General features: G+C 41.7%; 1 protein-coding gene across 1 annotated transcript; it reads right to left on the reverse strand.

Annotated features, from left to right (window-relative positions):
- Nucleotides 1–308: 308 nt before the first annotated feature.
- avpr1aa (arginine vasopressin receptor 1Aa) lies at nt 309–3,858 on the reverse strand. Its single transcript, XM_030424817.1, has 2 exons — nt 2,770–3,858; nt 309–1,979 (listed from the first exon to the last, which is right to left on the reverse strand). The coding sequence occupies exons 1-2, from the start codon at nt 3,716–3,718 to the stop codon at nt 1,684–1,686; spliced, it is 1,245 nt and encodes a 414-aa protein (XP_030280677.1). The 5' UTR covers nt 3,719–3,858; the 3' UTR covers nt 309–1,683.
- Between the last annotated feature and the right edge of the window lie 11,159 nt (nt 3,859–15,017).

The raw sequence follows: 15,017 nt of genomic DNA on the forward strand, positions 1-15,017 counted from the left end.
AGAAAGTAAAAGCAAATGAGTGAGAAAATATTTGTGTCTGTGTCTCGAGTCAGCTGACCCTTTCATGAAATGAGGATTCTTTAACCTGCTGCACAGAGACGTTAACAGAACGTCTTTTCCCCATTATTCTCAATTGGACAATCATCCAGCGGCATAATCTGGAGTTTGCCAGATTTTAAGTGCTAAAATTGGCTTGAGAAGTTCAAAATTGCACAATCTTCATTTTTCCGTGGTTGTGCAGCAACTGCATGACGCACAAACAGTGTCCGTGCTGTGGTTCGAAAAGAGGAGACATAGTCAGTGCAGTATTCAGTGCGTCAATATGTATATTTCAACATATATTTATAGGATACTTAGATTACTTTCAATGTGCACAGGCCATTACTGACAAATAGAATTCATGTTGAACATATTTACATATATTACTCCTATTTACAGATATTTAACTGCATTTTATGTACAAATATACAACACACTCATGTCTTGATGCAATACACCTGGGGTTCACACGGTGGTCTGGCAACCCTCACGCTGCCTCACATTAATGTGCAGAAAATTGTTTTTGTCTGGAGTGTAAATCCAGCCAAAAAACAAGCAGACTCCCCCCCTCAGCGGTGCAGGATGTCAGAAAAAAAAAAATCAGGAAGCGTCTTGACGCAGCGTGGGTGGAATGTGTGAGCTTCTCCACAACATTTCGTGAAAGCGGTGGGAGGAGAGTGGGTCCGTAGGTAGACTCCCCCCAGCTTTGGCCAATCTCACCTCATTGGGACCCCTGCCCGCCCCCCACACTGTGCGTGCCTGTGTATGTGTACGCGGGTGAGCGTCCTACTATTTACAAGGGGTTCCCATCTGCCTCTGCTCAACAGAAATTAAATCCACTCTTTAGGGATCCAGACAGAGGGCTGCCTGCTGCTACGTGAAATAATTACAAAAATGTGGATGCATGCAAGGCCATGAGTGATACATGAAGCCTTAACACTGCAGCCATTAATTTTCTTTTTTTTGTGAGGGGGTCAAAGGAACACATGAGCCAATAGAATCTGGTTTTGAGAAAAACAACAAAGCGAGAGCACAAAGGATGAGGTGGCTGCTTCTGTTACTTAGAGACGTGCGGTCAGGAAGAGATGTTTTCCCGACCGCACACCCCCTGGCTGTTACGTACGCCTTGTCTTTGTAAACACTCTAACAGGAGAATGTGTTTGGGGGCACTGTGGGGAGACATAACCACCAGTACAAGCATCCGTATTCCAGGAAAAGTTGCTTTTCTATCGAAAACATGGAAAAGAACCACGTTGTGACTCCAAAAAAAATCCTCTTGATCACTTGCGGCTGTCGAATTTTCAAGTAAAGTCAACAAAATGATGAAAAATATAACTGTCAGCATGCAGTGCTTTTACAAACATGAAGGATTTTGAGTCAATCTTTGCAATTTAATTTCCTTTCCCAATGTTTTTCTAATATTCTTGCTGCGGTTATGTGCGCATATCTTCTCATCCTACAGCATATTTATTCACTCTATTTCCTATTTTCCAGTCAGATAGCTTGATTTGCTTTACAGTTTAGGAGTCTGGGGGCATTTCAATCACTGTCCACTCGTGCCCAAAGACAATATGGGTTGATACTGTGAGCTGTGTACCTTGATGCCAGACATTTTTTTAAATTCCCACCCCAGTAAAAAAAAGCCTAGCTGTGATTTTCCTCCGGCTGAATGGAGGACTTGGGAGAATTGTCCAGCTCTCTCCAGTTTGCAGAGCTGCCCGTGGGGCTCCGATTGGTCATCTTTGTCAGCAGCGTTGTCCTGCGGATACTGCTGTCTGAGTCCTCCTTCTTGAATTCAGTGTTCATCCTGAGGCAGCACGAGAAGCAGTGCACGAAATCCTGGAGAAGGTGACCACTGAAGATCATGTATATCCACGGGTTACAGCAGCTGTTGAGACTGGCAAGGAGCGCAGACAGAGTCACTGCTGTGTTCTCAGAATCTAGAGAACAGAGAGAGGGAAGAGGAAAAGGATGATTAATCCGCAAAACATCTGGGGCAGGCTTGGCTGCAGAAGTGCGCGCCTAAGTCAGTTCATGTGGCGTTAAAATGTAAATCCTGGTTAGTCTTCAAAGAGGAGACAATCTGGGGGTTTCTATCACAGATCAAATTTATTCCAAGACTTTTTTGCATCAAGTTTAATTTTCTTGATATTAGTGAAGGAATCTGTCTGGCGTGCATGTTGTTTCTGAGCCACAAAAGCTCACGAAGCAAAGAAAATGTGTAGAAACTGTATCTGTATCTGTAACTGTATCACCAGTGCAGTAGTTTTGTTTCAAGACAAAACTTTTTAGAAAGAATATATGATTAAACTTGTTTGAAAGCGAAGGCTGGTGGTGAATCCCAGAGCCCACATCTGAGGAGGCTGGAATTCTGAAAAAAGGGAACTTCACCACTCATTAACTTTTTACAAGACCGAAGGTTTACAGTGCTGTACTCAGTTATTTCATGTAAATGATGTGGTTTGTAAACAGAAGATCAATGTGATATTAATGATTTTTTATTCTCATCTTTTTAATGCTATTTACGCATGTATTTGGTTTTATGTGCCATATAAACCTGTGCGTAAAAGCCGTGCGTACTTGGACTTCTGTTTACGCACGGGGAACTTTTTTGGTAATCACGTGTTTTCTCTGTGCTGTCATTTTCTTTTTGGCTTTTATCAAAACCTGTTAGAGTTTCAAATTCAGTTATGATTGACACATTTATTGCTTAATTTCTTCAGCACTCACCAGCCCACTGGAAGTTCTCATCCCACACCGACCACATCTGCACGATGAAAAACGGCGCCCAGCAGATAATGTACGCCAAAACTATCACAAAAGTCATTTTGACAGTCCTCAGCTTGGCTCTGGATATCGTTGTAACACTGCTGACTGAATTCTTCCCGATTATCGCGTTCTTGCTCGCAGCACCGGCCGTCGTTTTCCTTTTCTTGTATTTGATATTTTTCCATATGCTGTGGCAGATGAACCCGTAGCACATCATGAGAATGACCACGGGCACGAGGAAGATGCCCACGGTTATCCAGGTGATGTACGCCTTGGCGCCCCATGGCTCGATGAAGTACGCCCAGCAGTCGTAAACATCCGAGCCGTTCTTGATCTCGCTCAGGGAGAAGATGAAGTACTGCGGGGTGCTTAACACCAGGCTGCACATCCACGTTGAGATAATCATGATGTAGGAGCGCTGGGTGGGCTGCTGAAGGGTTTTCAGGGGGTGGCAGATGGCAATGTAACGGTCCAGGGTCATCATCACCATCATGTAGGTGGACGCGAACATCCCCATCACCTGCAGGTGCTTCACTATCCTGCAGAGAAAGTCCGGACCGTAGAAGCGGAAGGTGATCTCCCAGCAGAGCTGCGGCAGCACCTGGAAGAAGGCGACCACCAGGTCAGCCAGGCTGAGGTGTTTGATGAAAAGGTGCATCCGCGACATCTTCTTCTTCGTGTTGTACATTGCCAGCAGGACGCTCACGTTCCCGACCACAGCGACCACGAAAGTGATGCTCAGCACCATGATCTCGATTTGGGCTACCTCCTCGTTCCGCGCAAAAGGATCGGATCCGTTCTGGTGGACGCTGTCGTTTCCAGGGGTTCCCATCGTAAAGTCATCAGTGGGACTGAAAACCAGAGACCGGTTCCCTCCGCTCAGGACAAGCGCATAGTCGGGAGTGTGCATGGCACTGCCCCTCTGTGCGCCCGAGCAGATACAGTGCCAGAGGGGCTGTGAAGTGCTTCTCCAACCCGTATATGGAGCTACCTGGTGCTCACAGAGGGGAACAAGTTGCTCTCTGACTTGTGGCGGCTGTTGTGGCTTTTTAAACTCGAATCAGATTTCAGGCGGCGTGTGCGTAAAGCGGGTACACTGTAAAAAAATCAAGTCATTTGGTGCTGTGATGAGTCGTCAAACAAGCACTTTCTTAAACATGATCTTTCAGTTAATATTTCAATTAAGTAATTTAATATTCCCACTGCAAATTGATTGTGTTCTTGAAATTCACTTTAGAGCCCTTTCGAATGGAAATATGTAAAAAAAAATAATAATAATGATAAAAAAGACAATTGATTAAGAAAAGGTACTAAAAAGAAGTCAGTGACCGGCAGTGATGCTTTTTTCTTTATTTTTTGCTTTTTGTTTCTTGCGCTGGGATTTTTTAAAAGTTCAAAGTGATGGATTAGTTGAGTCATTTTTTGCAGTGCGCAGCCCAGCCCTCCCCGTGGCGCGCTCAACATCCACATCACCACAGTTCCTCTCGCTCACTGCGTGGGCCAGATGTTTACGAAGCACGCAAAACACAACTGAGAAATTCCAAGGAAGTAAGTTGAGTAACACAGTTAAAATAAATATTCGAAGTGTTAAGTCATTCTTTACAGTTTCCCTGGTAATAATTCATAAATGACACATTTCCTGGTGCCTTTGAGTTGAAGCATCCCTCTTTCTGAGGTTAACATGATCTCAGCTGAGACATTTAACATTTCTAAGGAGGCCTTTGAATTGTGATCCTACATTTCCTGCAGTAGGGATGCATTGACCGATAAACTAGAATGCTGTTTGTGTTCACCTCTGCAGAGCACGACACTGTGCAGTGATGAACTGTTTAAAATTGTTTATCTTAAGTGGTTTGCACGCGGAAGTGCCAAGCAAGATACATTTAAGGTCAGGGTTTCCTCCTGAAAGTCACATTTCAAGCTGTTTTTTTTTTTTTGTTATAAATAATCTTCACATGAAGTGTTTAATCTGTTTGTTTGTGCTGTGTGTGTGTTTGGTTGGTTTTTACACACATTCATTCATTCTGTCTGTATACTGGCTGCCTTTCAGCAAACACAGAACCATTTTTAAAAAAAGGACTTTTAAGAATTCAAATGACAAGATAGTCTCGGTTGCCAGATAGTTGGGAATGTATCTTCCAGGTTTTGAGGCCTCCACCTTCCTTAAAAAACGCAGGTAAGCAGAATTTGGTCTGTGGTTGCACAGCGTTGCAAAAAAATATTCCACAGTCTGTTCAGATTTCTCTCTAAAAATAAAGTCTTGGTTACTTTGGATAATCTGCAGACCTCACGTCCAACAGTTTTCACTGGAGCTAATTGAACCTGGAGACCCTCTGAAAAACTGTTTACGCTGAGTTTGGAGGAATATCCACTGTCACTGGGACACTGTCCCGGAAAAAGTTTTTGCTGTTGCATTCTTAAAATTATCATTAATATCTTTTAATTGCTTTGAACACCACAAACACAATTCTGCTCACCTTGAATTAATTAGTGGGGAAGCAGATATCTATCTCCATGGCTGGATCATATCTGAAGTAATAGAAAGTGAGATAATGACTTCTCGTAATTCATCATACCTCCTTGAAGCCCTTTAAAGATCTGCATAAGACACGTTTTAAAACATATGTATCAAAACTTTGCTTTTAAATAATTACTGTTTGATTAGTTTTTCCACAACAAAAGTTAAATTTACTAGAAAAGTTCACTAAGAAATATCTCAAACCCCTTCATCAGCACCCAGCTGTGTTCTAATATGTGTTGATTTGAATTAATTTCAAACTGGATGTTATTCACACATTAATCATATAAAAGTTTTACACTAATTTCATAACTGTCAGTGTTCAGTTTGGTTTGGTCAAGTTTCATTACAGTTCATTACTTTTAGCTCTCTGAATTATTTATCCAATTCTTTCAGCCAACAATTTCGAGTTTTGACTCGCTCTTACATGCAATCAACTCACCTTTAAACACTTCAATTATTCAGTATAGCTGACTCCATATGTGGATGAATTTAAAACAAAAATATAATCATTAATCTAATGTTTTCAATTAGTTGAGCTACTCTGCAATTTCTCCACGCGCACCCTGAGGTACAAGTACCCCTTTTTGTCAATCACTGCACAATGCACCATTTACACTCACAGAGTTTTGTTGAGTATGTAAAACACTGTCTACAATAGATTCTAAATAATCTGCTCTTTCTGGTAAATTTAGCAAATGTTATACATCAAGTTATTCATCTCTCTGTATATATAGATTAGTGCAATACACACTGTTATTTCTTACTGTAAATCATTCACTTCCCACCTGTATTGCTGTCAATTTACACACAGTTATGTTGGTGAGCGTGTTTTTTGTGCTGTTATGGCTCACTCTAAATTCAAACAACAACCTATATTTTATTTAACACCAACGTTATGTGGTGTCAGATGCCTGGCGCTGTGCAGGTTGCAGCCACACCTGCCGTAGATCTGAGCACAGTGTGAGCTGAGCCAGCCTCCAGATGTTGTCGGGCACATCTTATTCGATCATGACACATTTACACCTTGCCTTAACACATGTTTCATCTTATCTGGATAACCCTTCTGGAGACAGATCACATCTTAATACCAGGTGTAAATGGGGTGTCAGTTTCATTGAGGCTTCGCTGCGTTCCACCACGATGCTTCCAGAGTTGTGACATCACAAAATGCTTCATATGCTCACATCTTAAACTCAGACTAAATAAGTATCATTGTGGAAACTATGCACGTAGATAATTCTGCAAGTGAATCAAGAAAAACTTTTGAGTGGAAGGAGACTTTAATATTTTAACCTGATACAGTCTACTTGTTTTATCTGTGTGTTCTCTCTCTCTCTCTCCTCTTATCAGGGCATCTTTATCCACCGTGTCCACCGTTGAACAATCATCCAGTGATTCTTTGCTTTGACATCTTTAGCGCCATCGCCTCGGTTTCCAAGTGAGCCATAACAATGTAAATAGCTTATTACAGTTTCCATTGCGAGAGCACATGATTGCCAACGCGGCTGCTGCTCAGCTCATCTGATCCATGTGCTGATAGCTGGGATGGTTATCTTTATTGTGTTGGCCGTACAGATCTCCTCTCTTTCATTTCCGATGGCCCCTTAAGTGAGTGGGGCGAACCGGAGCCCCCTTTCTAAAAATTTCCTACTGGCTGCTTGAACTCGGCTAAGTGGTGCAATAAAGTTTTCTCAATTATCGCTGTGTTAGTCTCCGCTAATCTTCCCCCTCGGTCGGGGGAAATTCTGATGTCCTGGACTTCTGTTGACCAGCTACCCAGGATCCTCTGCTGGGAGTCCTGTTATGTGTCTCACCCCCAGCCTCCCCCTTCCACTCTGGTACCGTGTTTTCATGTCCTGGGGGGGGGGTTCAAGGACAGCAGAGCGGATGTCTCTCTTCACGCTAGACTGCACCATGTTTTCCCTCATCTCCTGTTTTTGCGGAGGTCCACCTGAGACGTTCTGTGCTGTTATTACAGCTCGAGGCTCATCAGCTTCAGAACACGATGGCTCCTCGACTGCGGACAATGTGTCTGGGACCGGGAAGCATGGGAATGCATGTTGTGTCTCCAATAGATAGAGCAGTCAGTCTGTATCATTTCCGTGACGTTTCCCTTTCATTCACGGGCTTAAGGTTCTTTAAGAGATCCTCAGACTCTCTGGGAGCTTCTTTTTTTTTTTTTTACCCTTCGCGCTGAAGAATCTTGTTAAGGAGTTTCATCTTTTATAAAACCTCGTCTCTCTTGCGTGACGTGATGTCGTTATCAGACAGCTTTGCGAAATAGCCAAACATCTTCATTACACTTTTTAATTAAATTATGTAACTCAATTGAAGCCCGAAGTGGAACTCACAGCCTGTTTAAATATTTATCTTGCCGAGTCCTTCTCAGATGTCTCTAATCTTTGAGACACCGTGTAGGGAAAAAGGAAGACATAATTGGATTTTTTTTTTTTTGTTGATTACCACACGTCTCGAGCTGATGGAGGGAGGGATCACTGAGTCTGTTACAAAACCTTGAGTCCCTAAAAATTATGATTACGTCTTAAGACTTTTGCCGTTGTTTACGTCACCGCCATATGTAATCTCATGCATGAGAAGAATGTCCGCTCTCACGTAGTACTAACACTTTGGTTGCTCTGCCTGGCTTACATCATGAATACCTCATGCGTTGTAATACCCTGTCAGTTCATCATGCCCTGTATATGACATCAAAAGTTTCTTTTTTAAAATCTTAAATGAAAACGGAACTGCTGAGGTCTTATTTACAGTCGTCATAAAAGCGCAGGTCTGCTTGCCCCCTGGATGACTGCAGTATAAAGAAGGTCACGTCAAACAAAACATTTAATTATCCGCTCAGTTTATGGGTGAAGTTATGACAATAAACAGGACCTCTGCAGGAGCCACCTATAATGCATTTGTTATATAAGTTTGAAAGTAGGTTTGCATGTTCCCCTTTAGCCTTGGGGCTGGCGATATATCAGCGCTTCGGTAAACACGACATTCGGGTTTACAATTGTAAAAATCTGTACCAAGTACACATTGGTTATACAACCAAAGCCTACATAGATGTAATAATGAAAAGTGAAGTGCAGCTTCCTCCCAACAGAGCCCTTAGAATAGATGCACAAAGCAGATTCAGAGTTTTTCTTTTATAGAAATGCCTATATTCAAATGAATGTAGTATCTTTGTAGGCCTACAGGGGTTGAATAGAATAATCCACTACACTATGGACTTTACAAAGAAGAAGAAGAAGAAGAATCTCTATGCCCAAATTAAATGACATGGTCAAGAACATGGACACGGCTGTGGCTTAGGACGTAGTTTGCTCGTCCAGTAATCGTAAAGTCTGTGGTTCTATCCACGGCCCTGCAGTCTACATGTTGAAGTGTGAATGTGTGTGTGAATAGGTCGGGCTGACTTGTATTGTGAAGTGCTTTCAGACACTGAGGACTAAACATGTTCGCAAGAGCAAATATGGTTGGCTCAGTGATTGTGGTTTTCATCACCATAATGAGGAACTATAATTAACTAATGTCCTTTAAGCGAATTGCTCACTGACATTATATCTAATTTGCTTTCCCTTCGATCTGCTATTGCAGTACCACGTCGGCTTGGACCAACCCCAACACCAGACTTAATGGTGGCAATGTACGTTTCCGCAGACTGTGTGTTGAAACATAAAATTTTTTTGATTTGCTGCTTCACTTTTCTTCTGGTTCAGTTTTAAATTTTACGTCATGACAAAGCTATGCTCATGGTCTGATTGGGTTTAGGCTACAAAATATCCCATTTTGACTTATAATTGTTTCGGTTGCCATTAATACAGCTGAGACGTCCCGAGGTGTTGCTAAAAACACCCAGTTGTATCGCCACAAACATGACCAGAGATGTCCAGACTTCTTGTAAAGAATATCTGTATTTTCTTGTCACTACAATCACAGCTATAAATTAGACCTTCTCATCTGTAAGTCTAATATCTCCACCCTCGATTTCCTGATATGAGGTGAGGTCACAAACATGTAATGTCAGCCTGGTAAGGAGCCCATGACACGTACAAATGTGAATGTATCAGAGGTTTGCAGCAATGTTATTAACATCTTAATATAACAGGTAAAAACATAAAAAAAAAACAAATAGATTACCATCAGAAGTCAATAAAAATGTGGAAGGGTATAAGTTAATGTGTGTTCTTTTTACGCTAATCATCCACCGTGACCACCTCTGAATGAAACAATACTGAGTATAAATGGGATTCGTAAGCCAGGTCACAAAATCTTGTGGAAAACATTGTAAGACTGAACGCTGCTGCAGCAGCAAATGAGTGCTCCTGGTTTTGTAATGAGATGATCAACAAGCACACACTGGTGAGCCGCTTGGCTGTCTCGTATTGAAATAACCCCGGTGTGATGATTTTATCTACTTCACATCCCAAAACTTAAAAAGACCTGACAGAGCTGTGGTGTGTTCTGTCAAACACAATTTGATACAAGTCATTTTTACCATAATTGTTCTCAGGTGTTGAAAAGCGTTTTACATAACAAGCTCTCATTTTGTTGTGCAGCATTCTCGACATCAAACCCACTTAGATGTGATTCTAAACTAACAACAATGCAGAAATGATCACTGGGTAGTTGGAACATTTCCACAAGTCTTATCACATTACTGTGAAGGGAAATATTGTTACTTTGATATGAAATCTGCCCTTTATCCAAGGAAAAAGAAAACATGGCAGGTTTTTTCCTCTCATCTTATGGAGCCATTGATAATTTGTTCAAACAAAAATAGCCTGGCTGAACAAAATGGTTCCTTCTTTCTCAATGAGTCATGTAGATGTTCAAGATCATTTCCTCAGCTGTACACAGACTTCACAACCACTTGTCCTGTGTAATGACCTGCGGTTCAGCTTTTCACATGGACAAGGGAGACTGATCCTGTCTTAAACAAGGATCCCCAGACCATAAGTATCACATGAACAGATTTCACTTTACATTTCACTGCATTTCGGTTCTGGTACAGTACAATCCATCGCTTTATCAGATATGTTTAATGCTAAAAGTATGAACGATTAACTTAGTAAAACTGATGGCAAGGAACAGAAGTCATCACTGCAGCAAATGCGGCAATGTAATTTAGCGTTACATAATGCACCGTAATTAAAGCTCCATTAAGAGATCTATTTTTAGCCATGTGAGCGGCCTAACTCTGTGCGTTGCAATATTTCAACAACTATTGTACAGACTGGCCATATTAAAATATGGGATGAAGCTTTTGGATTTAAGTGATCGCCTGAAATTTCATCTGGCCGTCAAGCTGGTCACACTATTAGGTGAAATGCAGCTACTTCTAAAAAATAAAGTTTGTACAGATATTCATGCATGCATTTTGGTGATCCCTGACTTTTCATCTTGTGAAATCAATTCAAGAAAATTCGATTGTACACGTTGAAATTCGAATCCACATTTAAAAAAAAAAAAAATCTTATGAAATTATTTAATGTAAATTACGATGTAGTCGCTTCTGTAAAAAAAAAACCCAAAAAAAGCCAAACACTTGTGAAAATGCCCAAATGTCATGTATGACATTATTTCCTTTTCACATCTTAAAATTCCCGTCACATGTTAAGGGACAGATCTCATCATGTTTTGCGTGTATTTAATTCACATGTGAAAAGGTACATTTTGCCTCATGAGTGATAAAAGCCAATTCATGAAAATGTCCATTTTCCATGTGACATTTATTTTCTTTTCACACTTTCAAATTTTCATTCGCATGTAAAAATATTCAATTCACACGCAAAATGTATTTAATAATTTATTGTTTAGTACTCGCAGATGTTTGCACGCCCTCGCGGTAAAACAAGATGGGTGAACATGGTGAACATTACCTGCTACGCATTATCATGCTAGCATGTCAGCACAAACTTTCACCTCCCCTGCTGTTGTCTTAACCTTTGGTACCTGACCACAAAGGTGAGCCGGCGAAAGAGCTCTCATTGATCTCCAATACATCTTTATGGATAGTGAGTCGATTTGTTGATGAGAGTTCTGCTGATGGTTGCACTGTTCGCTGGTAATGCCGCCGAAAGGTCGATGTGGACACGAGCAGTTGTGAGACTGACGTGAAAAACAGGCCTGATGTCCTGACAATAAATCTGGATTGAAAGTAAACCACGAATCAAAACTAAGTCATGAAATCTCAACGGTGACTGTCGAGTGTGTGTTTTCCATTTAAATAACACTTGAAAAATATCACCTGTGCCACTTCAGGGACGGGAACAAAATGTGACTGTGTCTCCGCTCACATTACACATACAATATATCACACGCCCTATTATACAGTCATCACTGAAAGGTTTATCTTATGTCTGACGTGGTTCACAAGGGCATCACCCACGTAGCAAATTTAAATACTTAATCTGATTTACTTTTACGAGAAAAGACATATCAGTTATCAGGATTGATTGCACTTTCAAGTGTGCATGATTGATTGCCTGATGTATACATGGTATAAGAAAGCGGTCCTCTCTTCTGTGTAGCTGTGAGGTCGAGTCAGCTTCACTTTTAACTTTACGAGCATCTGTTCTGAGGTATGATCACGTTGTTCTCCTCGTGAATAGGCCGACAGCTCTAGTTCCCCCGGAAAATGCTTTGAAACCAGCCGCTGAAGTCAGTATATCAGTCAACATGCCGAGGCTGTTTGAAGATTGAAAGGTTTTTGTTGAACAAAGGGACTCTTACGTCATCCAGAGGGGAAGAAACAGGACCTTGATATTTAAATGTGAGGAGAAGAACACCTGATCCTCGCGGGTCGTTCCTGGATACTGTAATTTCGCCCTCACTCCCGCATCAAACAGTCAACGGGAGACATCTGCAAAGGATGCAGCGCTGGTGAGAAAGTTGCTTCCAATATAAACACTAAAATGCAGCTGGGTTATTTATATGACGATAGATTAGCTGAGTGGAAATTCTATAGGCGTGTGGGTGAGTGTGTCTGTGCAGACACGCGGTGGTTCCTGTGTGTGCATGTGCGCCCTGCAATCAGAGTCTATGGGAAGCTCGCAGGCTTCGACACGACTTTATCATCTATCAGGGAAGTAGACAGCAACGTCCTCGCTGCTGTTTCTTTGACTGTACATACTGTGAACCAATAACATCGACCCCTCTGGGGAAGAATCCAGGCCTCACTCTGATCCTGTCTGTTCATTTGGCAAAGAGGAAACTGGATTGTTGTGAAGATTTATATTTAAAAAAATGTGGATAACACAAATGAATGTTCTTCTTCACTCAAGTAAAAGTAAGAGAGCACAGACTCTGAAATGTATTGTAAGTTTCCCACTGAGGACATTTCTAAGGGTTAGGGTCAGACTATTGAACCTAATGTAAAATCAGCAGGATTTTTCCGAGCTGTTCGTAAACACACTGGGGAAATAGCTGGTTGTTGAGTGTCTTTCCCAGCTGATGTACACAAATGATCGATAATTCCCCTCAAATGCATTAAAGCTAAAGTAAGGAGCCTATTAGGAAATATAAGGGTTAGAAAGTGCAGATGTGGAGGACAAAAGTAAAACGCTGGTAGAAAAGATAACTCAAGTTAAGTACAGATGCCTAAAAAAATCTACTCAAGTACAGCAACTAAGTATTTGCAGTAGCTTCCCACCTCTGCATATGTGTTTGCTTCTCTGAGATTTGGTGAAATATTTGTGAGCTCAGGAATTTTAGGAAGGGATTAATTCACAAACAACAGCCTATACGGCTGCATGTTTGATACTCAAAAATAGATTTTTTGTGTGTTGAGCATCACCAAACATCCCCATCCTTGTTTACATTCTCACAATCACTATCTTTAGGAGACAGATGGGTCCATGCATCCCACGCAATTTTATTACAGACACGCACCCACAGGCTGCCGTATGCATTGAGTATGCCTGCAGTCATTAGTCATGGTTTCAACTCAGCTGCTGCTGGAAGTCACATTTGAGACAATTTAGTTAAAGAAGAAATACCAGCTCCTCTATTATGGCTTTTCTTTTCTTCTGGCAGGCCTCCAGAGAAAAACAGATGTTGCCAGTAAGTGAATTTCAGCGTCAATCTAAATGTTGGGAGTATTGAGTCCCAATCTCTCCGGGGAGACGCACGTCGAAGTCTGCAGCAGCTCAGAGGAGAATGGTGAATATGTGGACACACGCCAGGTCGAAACAGAGGTGTAACCCCAGAAAGCGGGGATGACAGATTGATGGTTATTTTTCCTTTGGGTCACCCCAGTGTGTCATTTTTTCAAGGTTATTCAGTAACTGAGGCTTCAACCAGGGGGGCTGAAATAAATCTCTGGTTACTTTAATGAACAAGTAAATCTATGCGGTGGAAAAAATAATGATGGAGAAAGCACATCAAAGCAGAGCCGCAATTTAAAAAACGCAGCAAACTGTGACCTGCCTCCATAAAACAGAAGTCACAGTGACATCAACTGTGTTTACGCATGAGCATGCCCACAGTGAGACATCGTGATGGATGGTGATGACATCGTTGCGGAGGGTCTATGTGTTTCTGAGTTTGAGGTAGCGTGCCCCCGCGGGCTTCCTGTAAGGCCGGAGTTTGCTTGTTAGCGCAGCGCTTTAGTCGCTCTGACCAACCAATCTCACCCGGCCAACAAAACTGTCTCCGGCCCCCACCGATGCGATACATCCTCCTGCCATGTTTTACAAGGTACTTCGTCTCCATGTCTGTTACTTAGCTGTATTCGGTCTCAGCAACTTGAATCAAAGTCAGCCAGATAGCTATACTGAAGAAGCAACAACAGCATGGTTGAGAGAAACGGTTTGTTCACTCTTTGATGGTTTTTGCCCTGTGTCCCCTGCGTTCCTCATGTCTCTGCCTTGGTCCCACTGCTTCTTTGGTTTGTACCGTATTTAGTCTTTGTGTGTTTGTAGTGCTTTATTCTCGGATTCGCCCCGGCCCGCTCCCTCTGTTTTTGTTGCCTTTGGATGCCAGCTTTTTGTACTCAGACTTTGGATTTTGGATTTTTCAGACTTTGGTTCACAGCTTTGTTTTAGTAAAGCTCTCTTTTTTGTTCCTTGCCCTGCCTGCTTCCTGAAAGTATTGCATGCGGGTCCTCACTAATTTTGCAACAAGCGACATAACTGAGATAGTTTAATAGGAAATAACAAAGTAATTAACGGGACAGGGAGATTTAACGTGGATTAAGCTGCGAAAAAAATAAAATGAATCTCTCCACGTGTAAAAAACTCCACACAACTCTGGCTTAATGGCAACTCTGAGGTGACAAACTACTTATCTGTGCTTTTGGTGAGGTGCTTTTTAAATCACAATTTTTCCAAATAAAAGGAATGAATCAACAGATATCTGTACTTTTACTCAAGTGTGACTTTTGGGTACTTTTAACAGCACTCAGTACAGCATTTGTGTACATTTAGTGGGTGGTTTCATAGTTACATGTTTCATGCATCATAGCCTCCACCACCAGCAACAGGATGCTTTGAATTCCACAATGAATCAGTTAAAAAGAAATTCAACAAATTCCTGAATCTCCATACTTTAAATTCCTGTTTAGATTTAAGTGCATGTTATACAGAGTCAAAAGGTGCCGTTGACTTATCCTCCCCTGTGGTGCCCTGCTGAGGGAGTTGAAGGGCAGTCAGAAATAGACGTGTCTGAGTCTGAGGCCAACTTG

Source organism: Sparus aurata, chromosome 8 (genome assembly GCF_900880675.1).
Source record: "Sparus aurata chromosome 8, fSpaAur1.1, whole genome shotgun sequence".
NCBI classification, from domain to species: Eukaryota; Metazoa; Chordata; class Actinopteri; order Spariformes; family Sparidae; genus Sparus; species Sparus aurata.

What these genes read in the sequence shown, in the direction of transcription:
- avpr1aa (XM_030424817.1), bottom strand. Translation starts at nt 3,718, where the DNA reads ATGCACACTCCCGACTATGCGCTTGTCCTGAGCGGAGGGAACCGGTCT. An exon ending in TGAGAACTTCCAGTGGGCTG is followed by an intron (nt 1,980 to 2,769) that starts GTGAGTGCTGAA and finishes TCTGTTCTCTAG; the next exon opens with ATTCTGAGAACACAGCAGTG.